Genomic DNA, 20,671 nt, shown 5'->3' on the forward strand with positions numbered 1-20,671 from the left:
ATAAAATGGTATTTCTGTATAATATGCAGTACCTCATACTCCTGGGAGAGCTTCAGGTTGTCATTGGCCTTTAGTAGCTCCGTGTGCTCGGCTAGCTCAGAGATGGGTATCGGCGGGTGGTTCATCATACCTGTGCACCAATCAGGAGAAGACACAGAAAGAAAAGGTCAGAAAGACCAACGGGCCAAGACAGACAGTTAGAAGTAGTGTTGTCAAAAGTACCGATGTCGGTACCAGTCAGAACTGAAATTTGAAAAATGTGACGATACCAGCATTCAGAGGCCAATCAGAGTAGTTTGAGAATTAAAATGCTTGCATTGTCAGATTTAAAAAATGTCAGTACCCTATATGCTAAGCCAATGTCCCAAAAATGATAGTGTGTTGGCTCAACTCAAGCATGCCCATGTTCCTGCTGAGATATCAGGTCTGGCTCACGCTGGGAGCCATTTAAGATGGCATTAAGCCCCAGGGGTGATGATTGCAGTGCTGCCGTAGCACGCTGTGATTTAAGATGGACGACGACATTTGCTCTATGCAGATGAAGGCTGATTCAGCAATAGCAAAGGCTAATCAGCAGCCGCTACGCTTACGAGGCCAACACTTCAAACCAAGACATCCGTGCCACTGCAAAACCTCATGGCACTTGAGTAACTGCCATGCAAATGTTGAAAACAATTAATTGCCATTTGTTTTGCAGGAAAACCCACTTGTCTTTTGAAATGGCTAACAATCCTATTCGTAACATAAAATGGTATTTCTGTATAATATGCAGTACCTCATACTCCTGGGAGAGCTTCAGGTTGTCATTGGCCTTTAGTAGCTCCGTGTGCTCGGCTAGCTCAGAGATGGGTATCGGCGGGTGGTTCATCATACCTGTGCACCAATCAGGAGAAGACACAGAAAGAAAAGGTCAGAAAGACCAACGGGCCAAGACAGACAGTTAGAAGTAGTGTTGTCAAAAGTACCGATGTCGGTACCAGTCAGAACTGAAATTTGAAAAATGTGACGATACCAGCATTTCCCGCTAGCATTTTGAGCGCTGCTGTGTGGATTCTCAAACACTGTAGCCAATCACAGACATAGCTGTTCAGCATATGAACACAATGGCCAATCAGAGTTGTTTGAGAATTAAAATGCTTGCATTGTCAGATTTAAAAAATGTCAGTACCGATTTTGACAACACTAGTCAGAAGCCAAATCCCAAAAGTTGGTGGAAAAAATGGGATTAGGGGTAGGGGAAGACACCCAAGCAGGTGAGACAATGAGGTGGGGACTGGAGTGAGGAACAGTAGGTGATGTTAGAGACACAGTGTGACCAGGCCAGAGCTCTACATTATCAATCGGACCAATCAGGATTGTCCTAATACAAAAAACTGGATACATTTATACAGACAATATGAAGGAAAAGACCTAAGGATGATTGCTAAGGTGCTGCAAAACCCCCAGACCAATTACAAAAATGATAGCGGGTCAAATGGTTCCTAATAGCTTTGCAACATTGCCACAGCAATGAAATCTCTTCTTTCTCACTCCGCTGTAGCTAAAAACGACAAGCAGGAGGACACTTCATATACTTGGTTGGTAAGACAAACCATACATTTGTCCTCAGCAGGCTAAGACAAGGGGAATAATGCGCTTGATTGCCTTCATGAAACCAAGAAAATCTCCTTTCAAACTGAGTCACGGGAACAATAAATTGAAACAAACCCCAAGATCTGCCCTTGAGAAATATGTTCACGTCTGCAGAGCTGAAACGTAATAGATTTAATCAAATGCAAAATCTGAAAACTTCTATTTCCCCAAGGCGGGACAAAAGGCCAAAAGCACACTACAATTTTGAAGCTATGTACATTGTGTCTGGAATAGGAGAATGGTATCAGGTTTCCTTATGCAGGGTTAACCCTACGTTACCCTAAACCAGGGGTGTCCAATCCTGCTCCTGGAGGGCCACCTACTTAGCTTAATCCCAAATTTAACTAACCTGAACCTGCTAATCAAGGTCTTCAGGATCACTAGAAACTTCTAGGCAGGTGTGTTGCAGCAAAACTTCTCAAGAAATTGGCCCTCCAGGATCAAGATTGCTCCGTAAACCTGTGAAGTAGGCAGTTCTGGCATTCAGGGACTGTTGGCCAGTAGACTTGAGCACAAAAGGACACAAGGTTCTGTCTTGTATTTTATGCTAGGCTTCATAACCAGACTCATTTGCATGTCGTCTTGCACATAACCAAAATATGGAATTCTTGCTCTCTTTGTCTTGCTGCTCTGGGGGGAAAAACTGGAATGCTTCCACACTAAACACGAAAAATATGAGTGAGCGAGAGGTAGAAAAATACAATATTGCCTTTCCCTGGAGTAAACCTCTAGCCTTAATATTTCTAACAGCTTTCCTTTTGGCAGGAGCTTGCAATAATTTCCTTATGTAATCCTTCATTTGCGCAATAATGGGAAATAAAGCTCTTGAGGTGGAGGGGAGATGATGGGGGTAATCAGGGTAAGGTAGGGGGTTTATTTGAGAGTTCTGGCCTGGGTTAAAATGACCCGATGGTACCGGTGCAAAGTGCAGTGCTGTGTTCTCTGCTTCAGTTCAGCCAAAGCTAAGCAAGCATGTCACGGAAGCAGTCGCCCATGCTAACCCTGCAACAACCTACAAGACCTTTCCTCAAACAAGCACTAGTTTTGCTGTTTGCTCAGACTAACAACTTTCTAGGTCTCTCGCTGTTGAGTTTATCCAGTTATGAATTAGTAATGTATTATGGCAGAAAACAGACATATCGTCAACAAGCTCTTCCTAAAATGGACGGCAACATTTTTATATAGAGCATTGGACTTTCTTCAATGCGAGGTCAAAAGCTGGATAAATGTTGACTCTTCCTTGAAGAGTACTGTGATTTAATTAAGCATGGATAATCTGCATAATCACATTAGCCATCCTCAATTTCCCTTCCAGTTTTTTTTCTTCTCGTAATGTTGTACGAAATGGTTTGGCTTTGATTGAGAAAGGACACTTGCTAATTTGACATTATGACAAAAAACGACGCGAATGCCACTCAAGACGCCTCGAAAAAGTTCTAGCTGTTAGTTTTCAGACTTCCATGCAAAACAGAGCCAATCAAACTATGCTAATAACAGTTTTTTCTCATCCACTGCCTGGAGGCTAACAGTTTTCTTACTCCACAAATGTTATCCTCGTCAGCCTGGCCAAGCTCTTGGAGATAGTCTGGACGCAGTTTTACCCTCTTGAGGTGAACCAAGGTAATATATGCCAAAGCACTCTCGAAAAAGATGTGAAGGGCAACTTTGGCAAACAACCTGAGATCAGACCTGCATGCTAAACACTAACAGCCTTCATAATGCAATGAGAAAGGCCATCTAGAGCCAATCAAAACCCAACAAACTTGGAAGATTAGCGCTTCTCAATGTCAACGCATTCCTCAACTTTGCTCTGTGTTAACAACAATTACTCGTGTTCATGAATAAGCTGTTATTTGTTTGTTCTTAGGAATTTTCTCTCTGCAAGATGTAAGAAACAATTACATTTAATCCGATCGGGGTGCAAAAAATGCTTTAACCTCTGCAGATGACAAGGTTTTTTGGTTATCAAAACTTTCCCAGTAAACTTTGTGACAAATAACTGCACATCGACATTTACCGTAAAAAGCCTCCAAATGAAGATTATCCAAGACGTTACCTTTCTGTGGCAGATGAAAGCACTAAATACACGTTACAAAAGTGGCTTTATGTGCAGGACCTCATCAGTTTTTATAATTAACTACATTGAGTTTCAAGTATTTATGCGAAACACGCTAGAAAGTCTAAGCGAGGTCCAATAGGATATAAACTCTTTCAAGGACAAATTCCTGTTGCTGTTCATTTCCTGTCTGCTCTCTCGGCCAGGATTTCTGTGTCTCTCTCTCTCTCCACTGCAGTCTTTTTATCCCATGCAATCAAGCCCAAGATCAGTGAGCATGAGAGATGCAAACTGTCTAATTACATATTTTCAGTCTCTTATTTGAGCTTAACAGGTGATGCAAATAACAAATCCTTTTGATATCCGCTGCCGCTGTTTGAGAAACAATTTTATGCGATTGTTCATTTACATATAAAAGGAAAAGCACTCAGTATATTTCCCCATAAAAACAAAAAAGGGAGTCGTGTTTCTCGTTCCTCTGTCTTGCTGGGGGGCAGGAGGGAATGTATCAAATGTCGGACTATTGTTTGGAGAGGGTTTAATTAATTCAGCTCGTTATCTCCGCCTGCAGAACGACCCCATCGGTGGAGAGAGGAATGGGGGTCTGAATGGACAGGATGCTGGAATGTGTGGAGACTTATGTAAAAATCATACAGCAGAGCAGTCTCTACATGATCAGCTGCTTTTACTGTGGATTAATAGTGTGCAGCCAACAGCCGGTGAGAACAAAGCAATCAACAAGCAGAAGTATAAACAGAAAAAAACCAAAAAAGAAAAGCCGTGTTACGAATGCAAGTTAAAAGCTGTCATAATTAAGATAAAACCGTAAACCGCATTTGCATTTTAACTTCCCAGAGATGCATAATGCAGAACAAATGTCTAGGAAAACTGCAATCACACTGTTTGCTTATATTTGTAATGCCTTTTGTGTATACAGTTATTAAATATATTAATATACTTAGCAATATAAATAGGAACGAATAATATATAAATCAATATAAATAAAAAAACAGCATAGAGATAATTATCTGTTATTAAGTTAATAACTTAACTATAATTAACTATAATTATTAAGTTATCTGTATCCATAAAAATAAATAATATTAAACATTAATATAAATGATGTTTGTTATCAGTAAAAAAAACATTTAATTAATTTAAACATTAAAAAATGTAATAATTATTAAAATTAAGTAATTCTAAAATAATATTAAAACCACTAACATAATAATTGTTTTATTGTTTTAAGATATTAATATTAAAATACTAAGATATTATTAAGATATTGATTATAGGACTTGGAAACATAATAGAGATATAAATCACTGTGTTATCTGTAGAAATGTTATTTATATATTTTTTATTAAAAATGTTAATTATTAAAAATAACTATTATTTAAAAACAATATTAACAATTACTTATTTATTGAAATGTTAAGATATTCATTAATTATAATTATAAAACTTTTTTATTTCAGTTTAAGTTTAAATATGGCCATCTTACATTTAAAAACAAAACATGATGTTGGCTAACATGATGTCTTTTAAGCCAAAAAATACTTGATTTTATCCTAAATTATGCACCTCATATAGGAAAAGCAATGGCTAATGAGATTTAGTTTTAGATTTCATTTGAATTACGACTCCTTTTAACTTTCCCAGGGTTACAGGAGTGAGAATTAGCGCAGCTCCGGCAGTTTGTGTGTGTGTGTGTGTGTGTGGAGGGGTGGGGTGGGGGGAGTCATATGCAAATGTAGTCGGAAAACACAACCCATTATTCCGGATGTGGGGCAGACGCGTTAAAAAATGATAAAAAAACACCAAAGCTCAGTGCGAGATATGAGCACTAACTTTCATAGTCAAAACCGGCTTCACTGACAGGACTGCTTAGACCCGAATCTGTGAAAAACAGCAAACAGCAAAAAAATAAAATAAAAGCATCCCTCTTTGAATGTACTGATCATTAGTTGAGAACAAAATCTTGAAATGGACTGAAAGAAATGGGAAAACAAGATAAATGCAAGGAAATTAATAAGCAGAAAATAGAACTTCTCCTTCATGCGTTTTCTCCCTCCAATTAATTTTTCAGACTATATTGTGCATTTTTAACCAGGCAGGAGAACAGACCACCCTTGGTTTGAATGAAGGTAGTAATCCTCACGAGGGTCCTCGCCGTTGGATCCGACGCCAAGCTGTCTGTCAGACGCTGAAAGTAGGACATTCACTCACACATCAGCCGTCCTTCATCCAACATCACAGCCGCTGATGTTCATGAGACATTCGTGAACCGCTGGAGATACCGTTTATACCGCAAATATTCACGTCAAATTCCATGCTAGTTTTTTAAAGAATAAATCCTCAAAATATCAGATGGCGGCGTCGATCGTGCAGTAAAAAGACATACGGTCAAGAGTTTAGCGCTTGACGTTTGTCCAGCTGTCTGAAGCGTGAACGCATGAGGAGTGTCTTTAGCTTCTGTTGTCGAGGTCTGAACCATCTGTGATGACTTTCGGCACACGACACCTAGATTAACATGCTAGCGAGTGGATCAGGTCTGAATAAGCATTGGAATTAGCAGTGGTTTTGAGAACAAAAGTCACAATATACTTTTAATGCTTTATGTTGGCTAAGATAATGGCTGTTAATCAAAATAACTAAATGATTAAAAAAAGATAATTATCGGTTATCTTAATTTTTTCCAGATATCTGAAATTATTACTAGCATTACAATTAAGGATTAATATTATAATTAGCCTTATAAATAGGTATGCATAATATATTGGGGACCATGTACAAAATCAAATAATATAAAAATAAATAAAAAACAGCATAGATATAATTATTGGTTATCTGTATTTATCGGTTGTGTGTGATTGCAAGCCTTATAATTCAGGATTAATATTATAATTAGCATTATAAATAGGTATGCATAATATATTGGTGACCATATACAGCCAATAGAAATAAATAAATAATTAAAACGGCATAGAGATAATTATCGGTTATTTATATTTATCGGTTGTGTATAATTGTAAGCTTTATAAATATAAATAGGAATGCATAGTATATTGGTGACCATACACAGCCAATAGAATGAATAAAAACAATAATTATAATTATCGGTTATCTGTATCTGCAAAAATAAATAATATTATTAAACTTTAATATAAATCATTATGCCAGTCATTAATTAAAATAACAGATTTTTTTGGTAACAATTAACAAAAATAATTAAAAATTAATATTAAAAACAATTATTAACAATTATCAGTTATCAATTTAAAATTAGGTGCATAGATGCATCGCTTCTAGACGGTGTATGATTTTAAAATATTGTTTAACTCTTAAGCCTCTCAAATCTATGTAAATCTTAAAAGTCAATATAAAAGCAATTATTCTTCCATAATATGATTTATTTCTAAGTAAATCAGAATGAAGAAATCGATAAACAAAAAAAATAAACAGTGAATTGTGGCAAGATTTTAGACAGCAGCCTAAAAAATAACTAAATAGGATGGGGGCAAGGAATACAAACCTTCTATTTACAGACAAAATTAATCACGGGCCTGGAAAAACCGTGAATGTTTGTGAACATGTCTCATTAAACAGTTTGCTAATAAATATGTTTGTTTTCTAACATACTGAAGTGGACACAGAAGGATTGAGCAGAACCTGACCCTAAACGTGTTACGAAACAAACCGAATGTCAGCGTCTCGTCTCATTAGGATAAGTTGTGCGCCATATGTGCCAGTCATCCATGTGAACTCAAGTGTGCTGCTTTGAACAATGGCCCCTATTAGCTAATGGAAATGTCGCAAATGTTTCCCCGTCCCAGTTAATTGGGCTAAAATGTCCACTTAAATGAAAATTCACCAAGCAAAGAGATAATGACACCTAACGCTTAAAAAGAACAACGTCGCGTCGCAAATTGAACGCTCCTCAATTAATAAAGTCCAAATGGCTTTAAGGAGGCGAGCCTCTTTATAGTGTTGAAGCGGACGAAAGAGGCGAGAAATAAGATGAAAGTGTGCCGGGCTCATTTCAGATGTGTTATTAGGCGGCTGCCGGACAAGATGCCCCACAATGGACAGATGATTATGGGAAATGAGGTGGTGATAGTGGCTTTCTTGCGTTCTCCACCTCCATTTCTCAGCTGGCTCTCGTTTTATCTGGGCTGAAGAAGGACAGCTCTCGGCGTTATGACCTCCTCGGGCGGCCGCGCTGAGATTACCGCCTTTGAAATGAGAGCTGTTTGATGGGGAGAATGGACAAGAGAGAGACGCTGTCGACAAATTCACTCCGCGCCACTTCAAGGAGCCGCAGAAAAATGTCCGGCTAGGTTTAGCGTGCAAAGCTGGCGAAAATGAAGACACTTTGAACTGGAGGATTTGATCGAGACAAAAGATTGTCTGCTTTAGAATGAGACGGCGACGGCAAAAACATTTCGGAAGCTGCTTGGAAGTTCAGTGTCTGTTTTCAGTATTTATTGGTTATCTGTAATTATGATTAGCATTATAATTCAGGATTAATATGTTAAATAGGATTGTAAATAGGAATGCATAATATATTGGTGACCTTATACAGCCAATATAAATAAATAAATAAGTACATTTCAAAAACCAGCATAGACATAATTATCGGTTATCGGCTAGATGTGATTATAAGCATTATAATTCAGGATTAATATTTTAATTAGGATTGTAAATAGGAATGCATAATATATTGGTGACTTATACAGCCAATATAAATAAATAAATACATTAAAAAAACAGAATAAACATAATTATAGGTTATCTGCATTTATCAGTTAGATGTGATTATAAGCATTATAATTCAGGATTAATTTTATAATTAGCATTATAAATAGGAATGCATAATATATTGGTGACTTATACAGCCAATATAAATAAATACATACATACATAAGTACATTTAAAAAAACAGCATAGACATAATTATCGGATATCTGCATTTATCAGTTAGATGTGATTATTAGCACTATAATTCAGGATTAATATTATAATTAGCATTATAAATATGAATGCATAATATATTGGTGACATTATACAGCCAATGGAAATAAATAAATAAATATTTTTAAAAAATGGAACAGATATAATTAGCAGCTATCTGTATTTATCGGTTATTAGTAATTATAAGCATTATAATTCAGGATTAATTATAATTCGCATTATAAATAGGAATGCATAATATATTGGTGACTGTATACAGGCAATAGAAATAAATATATAAATATTTAATTAGAAAAACAACAATTATTATCGGTTATCTGTATCAACAAAAATAAATAATAATATTAAACATTAATATAAATCATTATTATAGTCGAAAGTTACAACATTAAAATAATTTAATTTAAAAAAAATTTAAATTCCTTCCTTGGTGCATTGATTTATATATATAATAGACATTGTCTGGCTTTTCCATCTCCCAAATCTATGTAAATCTTAAAAGTCAATCTTAAAAGCCTAGGTTTAGCATTCAAAGCTGGCAAAAATTAAGTCTTTGAACTGAAGGATTTATACAAAACAAAAGATTGTCTGCTTTAGAACGAGAAGAGGACGGCAATGGCAAAAACGTCTCTGAAACTGCTTGGACGTTCAAAACCATGAACCAAATATAAAATAAAGATGACTGACAGGCTGTATGCAATTATTAACTAATAAACTGCATCAGTAAAGACACTAATTAGAAATAACAGCAGGCACGCCTGAAACTGACAGTTAATTGACTATTTATGTCACTCTTCCGCACTTCAAAGTGCATGTTTGAAAGGAGAATCTGAAGGATGATAAGAAAATAATGCTGAAATTCAAAAAAAGCTCTATTTTCTATAATATGACCTAAAAATAAATATGACATGGTCTTGACAGGTTTCGTGAGATGAACCAGAGAAAAGTTCATGTTTAAAGTGATTAAGGCTGTTTGTTCACATGGATATACCTGCGGTTTGGAAGTTGATTCGTCTCATCTCCACCGGGTCTGTGGGATGGTGAGGGGTGATATCGGCGTTGTTCAGCATACATTTCGTCCGTGGCTCTGACTCTTTACGTTTGCTGCTTTAAAAAAGGAAAGAAAAATGCAAGGATGAAATGAAATCTAACAAACGAGACAGAAAAAGAACAAGTAAATCAAATCATAAGTGCACAAAATGACCACCCGACCACCAACTGATCGATTCAGTTCATGATTCAGATCAATGACTCCTGATTTAGAATGATTCATCAATCAATTTGACTGATTCAATTAGTGCCACACACTTGAACTTAAAAATAAATATATAAAATTAATACATTAATACAAAATATGAAAATATTTTTGTTTTGTTGAAAAAATAACATTATGATGCAAATACATGCACACAGACAAACTCTAACTAGATACTATTTAAAGGTATTAATAAAAATCTTTGCACACTGCACAAAAATCTTTTAATTGTTTATCAGTATTTATCAGTGCAGAAAACATGGTTTATAGTCTATAAATGAGGAAGCTAGATGCTAGCACAAACAAAGCTATGTCCACAAACACCACAGCCGAGGGGCACATTGGTTGAACCCGTTTTTCTCTGCCATCTAATTAAAAGTTGCTTTTATGCTGAGGCAGGTTGTTTTCTTTTGCCCCCTTGAAAACAGCAATAAAGTACAGCTAAGCCTTACCTGTCAGGCTTGCTACTTCCAAAGAAAGCATTGAAGTGAAATAAATATATAAAAGGGAGAAAACACAACAAGAGAACAAGGGAAAAAAATCAATAGAGTACATTTAAATTCACAGGGCAGGCTAGCGGAGCCAGATTAGCTCATCTGCATTTGGACAGACCTGTAAATGTGTGTTTGTGCCCACCGGGGGGCTATACGATCTCCAGACACCAGAGGTCAAAGTCAAGGTCCTGCCGGGGGAGGAAATACTAGCCAGGAGTTGTCCACTTTTAACCTGGCTCTAGAGGCGCTAATTTTGAATTTATAGTTACCAAAACTTACATTTATAATTAAATTGTATTAATAAAAATATGATATTAATAAATGTCTTTACAAACAGTTTTAATGAATAAAAACAAACTATAGTATTTTATTATATTTACTTTCACTTTTATTAGATTTAATTTTATTGGTTCAGAAAGAGAAATTTATAAATACATTATATTAATATACACATTATAAATGTCTTTACCAAATATTTTAATTAATATAATAATATATTCTATAAAAATGTATAACTTTTAATAAAACTATTTGATAAAACAATATAACAACACAGTATTTTATATTTATATTATTTTTAATTAAAATGTTTTGTAAAGACATTTATAATTATAATTTATATATAAATATATATATATATGTCTTTACAAAACACTTTAATTAATAATAAAAATCTATAGTATTTTATTACATTTGCTTTCAATTTTATTAGATTTACATTTATTGTAATTGAAACTGAAATGTATTACTAAATTATATCATATTAATATGTAAATTATAATTATAAATATCTTTACAAAACTTTTCAATATAGAAATTTATTATATTATTTATTTTAATTTTAATAACTTTTTTATAAAACAATACATATAATACAGATTTATGTTGTTTTTAATTAAAACGTTTTACAAAGACATTTATATAATATAATATATAATTTTTGTGAAGATCTATATCTATATGTAGGCACAACTTTTATTTATCTACAAATTTCAAGCATTAAAGATAATGAGACGCTTAAATTAGTTCTCATTTTGAGTGGTCGTGTAAATGGTACAATCTAAAAAGTTTATATTTATTAGCATTTCAAAAGTCCACTCACTTCTTGTAGAGGAGAATCGCGATCACAATACAGATTATGAAGACCACAGCGAGAACGGGCCCCACCACCCAGATGAGTCCATCCCCTCCCGTCTCCACGGGCTGAGGGTCCACGTCAGGAGCCGTGACTGGATCCGTGTAGGGACTGGACACAAATGATTTCTGCACAAAAGCAAAGAAAGGTTATAGCTATCTGCGTTCACCACTTTGGAGGAATCTTAAAACTCAAATTAAAAAGGCTTTTCCTTAAATTTCACTCACCCCTCCGGTGGTGTTGAGCTCGGCGAGGATAAAGAACACATATTCCTGCCCGGGGTCCAGAGCCCTATTTTCAAAGCCACTGTACACCATCTGGTTGCCCAGGGTGAAGGACGGCGGCATGGATGAGGGCTTGAAGCTGGCAGCGATGTAGGGCCGCTTCCCGTCCACCTGCTTGAGCTGACGGGTGGTTCGAGCGTGACGTTGACCGAGTCTTCTGTTGCCCAGCAGCTGTGGGAGAGAAGACTGCTTAAGAAGAACTGAAATCAACTTCTAAAACACAGCATATTCTGTTTGATTCTTCTGGGAACACAACCAAAACTTTCAAACTATCAAACAGTTAGCGGCTTATACAGTGGTGCTAAACAAAATGGGTTATTTACTCAAACATTCACCAAGTCAAATAACACTTAAACAGAATACAGGCACCCATTCGCCATTCACAGCTCAAGGTCAAGTGGCTAAGCTTGGCAGTTTGCCAGCAGGTAAGGATGAGAGCTGTGTAATTGTCCCCTCTCCCTGAAAAACACCTTGGGAAAGTTCCCACAATGCTCCTGCGAGAACACTTTCCATGGCTTTGGCTCCACTGTGTCTGCGACACAAGGACAAAGACTTGAGAAAAGAAGCTATGTTCACCTCTTCTAGGTCCAGTTCATCTGGGGTCTTGATGTGTCGGATCGGAACTCTTCCCTTCTTCAGAGGAACCACCACAACATAGACCGCCCTGCAAGAGGTCGAGATGGTGCATAAAACCATTACAAATAGTTAAATAACTGCCTATTCAGCAAATGTGATTATTTTTCTGTACCGTGAGCATAAAAATCGGAACATCTAGCTACACAATTTCCAACAAAACCTGAAAAATTCCCTTCACAAGAATGCAAATGCAGATGTTTAAAGCTAAGCAAGCTTGAAGTTGCTTTTCAAAACACAAGCAGAAAATGCAGTTCTTACGTATGTACTGCATTCTCAGTATGGCCACAAGGGGCACTATAGCAAACAATAGCGCAAACTGTCTTCTACAGTTTTTTGTCATGGCTCCAACATTGACACTTTTAAAGGACCCCCACGTTTCTAATTTGCTTGTGTCTGCATTCGCATGCTTGTGTAGAATGCGTTTTTGGCTTAGAACGGCACTTGGTTTTCCTCACTTTATCAACTCTTTGGATTCCAGCAGTGGGAAGACAATGGTCAGCGTGCTGTCCGGCTCTCTTTTCAGGTCCAACTCTGGCTTTCGGACCAGAATAGGTGGTGCCGTTCGTGCGATGAGCTTGTGTTTGGGTCCACCGTCGCTGCTTTCCTGGCAGGTGATTCTGAACTCATAGGTGCTGTTGGGTCGCAAGTTGGTGATGAGAGCTTTGGTCATCCTAGCGTCAATGTCAACCTTCTGCCGGTGGTACTCAATCTGTGGACCAATGTGCATTGATCAATTGTTCATAAAAACATCATGAATTAAGTCAGATCCTTGCAATAATGTTGATATTTTATGAACAAAACAGGATTCATTAGCTTGCTTACCATACAGCGGTATGGGAAGCGGCTATCGGAAAACCTCCAGGTCAGCAGTACCGTAGTTTTGGTGACCAGCTTCACGGTGAAGTTCTTAGGAACATCTGTCCAGAGGTGAATGGAGGAAACAAATTGAGAAAGACACTTCAGAAATGGAAAAAGTACAACAAGACTGAAGGGAAAGAAGAATGACAGAGTGTTCGATGCTTGCGACCAGTTTTCCCCCAAAGGAGAGGAGCTTTGGTCCCTCTGAGTGAGCGGTGTGTGGAGTTAGCTGTGAAGGGGAGGGGGGGAGGCGCTCAGTTGGGACAAACAGCACGCTAGACTGGACTGGTGAACACAGAACCACAGGATCGCACAGTACTCTGCCTGCCCTGGCCCGGCAGTGCCGCCCCAACAAGAACATTTGGCAAGCAGTTCCCATAATCCCCCCTGAACGATTCCAGAATAGTTGAACCCACATTATGTTTGAGTAACCCACTGTTGCGTGTTCTTGAATTTGGATAGGCACTGCCATGGCAGAAAGCCCGGCAGGAACGAGGACAAACCCCAAACACAGTTGTCATGCCCACACTTGTTAGCAGTGCATCATGGGACGCCATGCTGCAAATCATCCCAGTGTGGGAGTGGGGGGAAAGGTGAGTACAGAAAAGAGGAACTGTTAAACAAAAAAAATAAAAATAAATTCAAAAGAAAACCCAAACAAAATAAACAAATGTGCCTGATTCGACTTCAGATCTGGGATCTCCTTGACGTGGTTCTCGCCTACCTTGAAATACTAGGGGAGTTTTGTGATTGTATGAGTGAATGTGCTGGGCGTGTCTGACCAATCGGCACTTACCTCGCAAAAATTGATGCTCCTCCCCTTTCAAAACTGACTGACTTCAACTTACTGACTTATTTTACCTTGTTGTGGGGGAGGGTGTTAGTGAGGTATGTGGCTCCCAGAGAACTTTATATAATCGGGTGTAGGTGCTTGCATTGTAGAGGTTTGTCCCTTGAGGCGGGGAAATGAGCAACCCGTACCTGCTTCGTAGGCCACTGTTCGATACTGGATCGGTGGGCTGTAGGGCCCTGGACCTACACTGGTGTGTGCTCGGATTTTCACATCGTACACTGCGTTGGGCCTCAGGCTGTTGAGGGTGTAGATGTTCTCGCTTGCCGGCAGACGCAGTTCCTTGGGTCCACCGGCTGTTCCGGCCTCCTGGTAAGCCAGCGTGTACTCTGTTATAGCGCCGTTGCGCTCTGCCAATACCGGAGGCAACCAGGCAAATTGGAGAGAGCAGCAGGTAATGTTAGAACCTTCGATTATTTGAGGATACCCTCGAGGAACCTCTTCTGGGACTTTTAGTTCTCGGGTAGCCTCGTCGCCAAATCCTGATCTGGTCTTGGCGGACACTTTGAAGATGTACGTGGCCCCTCGGTGGATATTGCTAATGGAATATTCCAGCTCCTTAGGGCCGAACTCCAGCGTGGCCAGGGGGCTCACGTCCTTTCGGCCGAACTGTAGCCGATAACCCTGCACCTCGAGACCCGGAGCAAAGAAATCAGGGGGTTGCCAGCGTACTAATGCAGTAGTCTCTGAGTTTTGATTGACAGAGAGAAAGGGAGGCCCCGGCACTGTAGAGAGAGAAAGAGGGACATTACATTCAATTCAAATGAACCGTATCTCACTTAAACCTGTTGTAGCATAACTAGGTGTATTTTCATCCTGGTACTCCCTACTAAAGAAAGACCATCTAAAATAACTTTAAAGGGATTTATTGAAAACCCAGTTCCTGTAAAGTAACATTTCATAAGTATGTACGTTCTGTAAAAACTATCATAAAGGCACTAACACCACATATACTCCATACTCCAATGTTACCCAGAAAGGCTACAAGTCTGAACAACCTGTTTTGAAAAAGCTATTCATTTTTAAGTGACTAGATGGTTGTTGAACAGATCACTGGATGAGAGATTGTGGGTTAACAGCCATATGATAGAGAAGGAGAGCATGAGAACAGACAGGAGGACAAATCACTCCTAAAAAAACAAAACAAAGAAGTGCTGATGAAGGTGACAGGGAAATGGCGCAATCTGCCGCAGGGAGAGAACAACGGGGGTCAGAGACGGCGTGATTGTGGTCCACTTCCCCTCGCCAGCAGCACTCCAGTCCACTCCACTGGACGACACACAATCTTCTCCACAGGACCACAGGCACGTTTCCCATTAGGCCTTGCATTAACAGCCAGTGTTGACCCACAGCCACTGATTAAGATAGGATTGCATTTCACAATCATGCCCTCCCCCTTCCCTACTTCCCTCTCTCTCTGTCCTTCTCATCTCCAGTGGAGGAGACGCCGCTACGAAAAAGAGGAACATAATAAAATAACCTTCAGCTAACATGCAATTAACCTGCCGATAGGACTTACAGAGAGTTATATTAAGCGTATAAAGCACGCCTGCCAGCTGACATGACTTAGCCCTGAGAAAACTGCAGCGCTGCATTCTGGGCCGAACTGATATCAAATATACAAAAGACAAGGGCAAAACCAACCAAATATGTCTGAATATAACCGTCCAACTAAATGTCCTCAGCACAGGATGACAAAAAGGTCAATGTAATTACCAGTCTTTAGGTTTTCTTCGATACACAAGAAAATACTCAAAGCAACATTCCACGAATTTTTTTTACTGTGAGTTTAACATGGTAAAGGGCACTCAAGCATCAAGCAAAATGAACAATTAAGGTTATAATTTTTTTTTATTTATATCACCTATTCATGACATTATTCACAATAAACAAATCTTTTGCCAAGTGCTCATCTAGCTGATTAGAGTTTTCAGACAATGTAGCAACTTGGTGCAAGATTTCAAATGCAGCGGATCCAATTTTAGAGTTGGAACTATACGTTTCATATATATATAATCAATTTATGAACACCATAATGCCAGTTTGTAATCCTATAATCCAAAAACTGCAATCTACAGAAATTTCAACTCCATGCCATAGTATCCTGACATCAGACGGTATTAGACAAGAAGCTCCAGAGACCAAAACGAGGAGCTTCACTCTCCACAATCAGGACTGGAGTGAAGTGGCCCTAAGTGGACCAATTAATTGAAGAGAATAACCACAGTGCCGAAGGATTGTGAATCATCCAGACTCTCTGTCCCCGAGCAGTGGCGGCCGTCCAAGCGGACACTTGTGAAGAACACCTCCAGCCCCTGCATTAGCATGCAATCTGCTCATCTGCAACACGGATGAAGGGAGACAGGAGGAAATTAAAAAAAGGAAGGCTTGTACTTGATCGGAATCTGGCCTACCAACACTTAACCTTAAAAACGTGGCGGTTTGCATGTAATGCATGTGGAATAGCGAATGATAAGGCGTATTAGCGAAGGGTTTGACAGCGCACACATCAATCAGTCCATCGGCTCTGAAAGGAGAACAGAATCAATCATTCCCGTGTCATTCCTCCTGGACAACAGGCAGCATCAATTAGATCGATACAAGGACATCTGCTTTGAGATCAAGGAGGAAACCGATAACGGGCCCCTTTGAACACAACATTAATAATCTTTGTCAATATGGCTGACACGTACTTAAACATGATACAAAAATCACTCAAAATAAAATATATTTTTGTGCATTTGGTGTTATTTTCACTGATATACTATTATAGGTTTTTTTCCTTCATATTTTCTATTTTCATTTTAATTAAAGTAATTTGTTTAAGTAATTTTGTCATTTTTATTCCATTCATTGTTTTAAATATATAGTTATAATTCATTTTAATTTCAATTTTAGTTATTTTATTGGTTCAACTAAACAAAAATGAGAAATGTTGCTTTGACATCAAGTCAAGTTTATTGTAATGAGAAATGTTGCCCATTCAAGTAATTGAAATAAAATGTTATATATATATATATATCTATATATATATATATATATATATCATTTTATTACATTTAGTTAATTTCAAGTATTTATTATTATTATTTTTTTATTAAATACAGCTGGACAAAACAAACACTGTCCATCTTCATTTCAGGCTGCAAAGCAACAAAATTTGATTATTTTAAAGGGGGTGATTATTTTCTATACCCACTGTATATATATATATATACACTACCGTTCAAAAGTTTGGGAACAGAAAATGTTTAATGTTTTTTAAAGGAGTTTCTTCTGCTCATCAAGGCTACATTTATTTGATCAAAAAATACAGGAAAAAATGTAATATTGTGAAATATTATTACGATGTAAAATAAAGTTTTTCTATTTTTATATACATTAAAATCTAATTTATTTCTGTGATGCAGCGCTGAATTCCTCCAGTCTTCAGTGTCACATGATCTTCAGAAATCACTCTAATATGCTGATTTATTATCAGAGCTGGAAACTGTTGCTGCTTCATATTTTTTTGGGAACCTGTGATACTTTTTTTTATGATTCTTTGATTAATAAAAAGTTAAAAAGAAGAGCATTTATTTAAAATAGAAATCGTTTCTAACAATATACACTACCGTTCAAAAGTTTGGGGTCAGTCAATTTTTATTCTTTCTTTTTTTTAAGAGGTTAAAAATTTTATTCAGTAAGGATGAGTTAAATTGTCAAGATAGCAAAGATTGATATTGTTAGAAAAGATTTATATTTTGAATAAATGCTGTTCTTTTGAACTTTTTATTAATCAAAGAATCCTGAAAAAAGTATCGCAGTTTCCCAAAAAAATATTGTGCAGCACAACTGTTGATATTTCTAATAATAAATCAGCATATTAGAATGATTTCTGAAGATCATGTGACACTTTATACTGGAGTAATGATGATGGAAATTCAGCTTTGCATCACAGAAATAAATAATATTTTAAAGGATATTAAAATAGAAACCATTATTTTATATTGTAATAACATTTTACAAGAAGACTGTTTTTTTTCTGTATTTTTGATCAAATAAATGCAGCCTTGATGAGCAGAAGAGACTTCTTTAAAAAATATTAGAAGTCTTACTGATCCCAAACTTTTGAACGGTAGTGTGTATATATATATATATATATATATATAAATTAATATTTAATTCCCTTCTACTTAGCTATTTTAATACTTCAACTTTAAATGAAAATGAGAAATGTTGAGCTGGCAAATAGCTCAACATTTTTTTATTTCAGTTAATGCTTTATGTTTTCAGTTCTATTTCAACCACTAAAATGCTCGCTCTAGTACACATTATTTCACCGCTTGCAGCTGGATTGACATCTCGTCGTGACTGTACAGCCTGACTGACGGGCTTCACGCGGCCGGGTCTGAAGTGTATCTCCGACATGCAGAATGTCAGCTCGTGGACGACCAGCTTTCTCAGATGACAGGCGGCCACGGGAAGGTTCGGGGTTTGAAAGGGGCGGGTCGGTCCTTATCAATACAATAAGGCAAGGGCTTAAGTTGTCTGACAGTATTATGTAGCAGAAATGAGGCATGAAAGTGCCCCAGAGTGGCTCCTCTGAGCCCCATTGGTCAAGCTTCCCTCTGTTCTGGCACATGAAAGAGTGTGATGCCGCTTCTTTAAGTAGGGCTGAGTCTGCCCTTGTTTATTTATTTATTTCTTTTGTCTGCTGTAAGCGTTTCGCCACACTTTCGGAGGCGGGAAGCACAGGGAGATCCTTCCTTTGACTGCGCCACATCACTGTGTGAGCGAAAGGGAGAGAGACAGGCATTGAGAAGGACATGCATATGTGGCGCCGCTGTCTCACTTGACACCTGCGAATGGCACACCTGTCTCCTCAGCGTCTGGAGTTTGGGCGCTAAGCCTGGCTAGATAATATTTATTACAAAAAACAACCCATATACTGTATATATCCACAGTATGTGATTTCCATTATTCATATACTATTACTGCTTAAAAGGTACTTCAAAGAATATCATGCCATTACCATGATGGAAGTATCCAAAATTCAGTCAAATCCTCACAGTTCTTGCACTAAACAACATATTTAAAAAAACGGACTAGTTTGTGGATTGTCTGGTGAAAACTCTGTAGAATCAGGCAGGGTTAGCGCTATTTATAGCAACTTTTAACTTAACAGGGCATCATTAAAAAAACAAGCTCATGGCGTCAGACACATAAAAAACAACGAGAAGCAACGCACCAGCCAAAACACGTTCATCTGCATGTGCACAGAGATAGAAAGGTAGTGTCCAAAATTCACTATAGGTATTCACTTTTCTGCCAATACCACGGTAAGTTTAAATAAGACAGACCCCATAATTCTTACACTAGGGATGTATAAAACAACATTTTCAAAAGAGACTAGTTAGTGGGTTGTCTAGCGAGTAGTTGGCTTGTAGAAGTGAAGCCCTGAATAATCAGACTGGATTAGCGCTTAAACCATGTTAACTTGATGTCGAACCTATAAGCAAAATACTCATGGCGTCAGATACGTAAAAAACCAAAAGCTAAAAAAATGTAACAGCTAAAACACGTTAGTCTGCATGAGTACAGAGAGAAAGTACTTATAAAAATACCATAGTATTAGCACTGCATGGAAATAGCAAATCACTTCCCTGTACAATTAAACTGCCTTAGAATAGTAGAATGAAACAGAGCGCTAACGTTTTGAGACGCGCGTTCTAAAATCTAAAAGTCCTAAAAATGCAACACGCAGGACACAACCAAAAAGTCCACTTACATAAACCAACAATTAGGAAACACTTGACAGTTCTTTAAAATGGAATAATTGAAACATGCTACTTTAGCTAATTTACTAATCTGTGGTTGACTAGTCCATCATTCTGACCCATTAATGCCTTACAGGCCGTGTGTGGCTAACCACTAATGCACAATCCAAGCTATACATTCCCTTATAGCTTTTATGTACTCCAGACACACTATATAGGCCATGTTTGTTTTTTCTTATTCAATTGAAGTCCCTTAAGGTTCATTTTGCTCCAGTAGCTCATAACACCTGGCCTGCGGTGCTCTGGAGCTCAGCTAATGATAACGTCATTATTACCGACCTGCTCCTTTAGTCACCACCAGCTTGGGTTTGCTGCGGGCTCCGTCCCCTTTGATGGTGTAGGCTGCCACGGTGATGGAGTACGTGGTGTCAGGCTGCAGGCCTCCGATGACCATCTCCTGTGGTTAATGGACACGAAGAGGGACGTTAGCACTATGTTAGGGAACTGAATTTTTTTAAGACTTTACTACGTCACCCGTACAGACACGGCGTTAATTTCCCCTCTTTTCAATGTCACGGCCTGCAATCTGTACTCTGCTGTCTTTTTTAAAAGTATATTAACCTAGCAACTTGTCGCATTAATACAGAATGTGTGACTGATATTAACTAAGATTATTAAATTAAATACAAAAGAATATATATATATATATAATTTATTTATAAATCTGAGTGGAAAATA

The 20,671-nt window shown here is 37.7% G+C and overlaps 1 protein-coding gene across 1 annotated transcript in view; it reads right to left on the reverse strand.

The window, feature by feature from the left end:
- Positions 1-20,671, reverse strand: part of LOC107562087 (receptor-type tyrosine-protein phosphatase S-like) — a 74,852-nt gene that overhangs the window by 27,775 nt on the left and 26,406 nt on the right. Inside the window, exons 9-19 of the mRNA XM_016246652.1 lie at positions 20,273-20,390; positions 14,306-14,899; positions 13,289-13,383; positions 12,922-13,175; positions 12,407-12,494; positions 11,774-12,001; positions 11,514-11,674; positions 10,370-10,384; positions 9,654-9,769; positions 5,540-5,587; positions 776-873 (exon numbers count right to left, since the gene is read on the reverse strand). Coding sequence (XP_016102138.1) covers positions 776-873; positions 5,540-5,587; positions 9,654-9,769; positions 10,370-10,384; positions 11,514-11,674; positions 11,774-12,001; positions 12,407-12,494; positions 12,922-13,175; positions 13,289-13,383; positions 14,306-14,899; positions 20,273-20,390 — 1,815 coding nt within the window. The remainder of the gene's footprint in view (positions 1-775; positions 874-5,539; positions 5,588-9,653; positions 9,770-10,369; positions 10,385-11,513; positions 11,675-11,773; positions 12,002-12,406; positions 12,495-12,921; positions 13,176-13,288; positions 13,384-14,305; positions 14,900-20,272; positions 20,391-20,671) is intronic.

The sequence above is a fragment of the Sinocyclocheilus grahami genome, unplaced genomic scaffold (assembly GCF_001515645.1).
Source record: "Sinocyclocheilus grahami isolate Dianchi unplaced genomic scaffold, SAMN03320097.WGS_v1.1 scaffold805.1, whole genome shotgun sequence".
NCBI classification, from domain to species: Eukaryota; Metazoa; Chordata; class Actinopteri; order Cypriniformes; family Cyprinidae; genus Sinocyclocheilus; species Sinocyclocheilus grahami.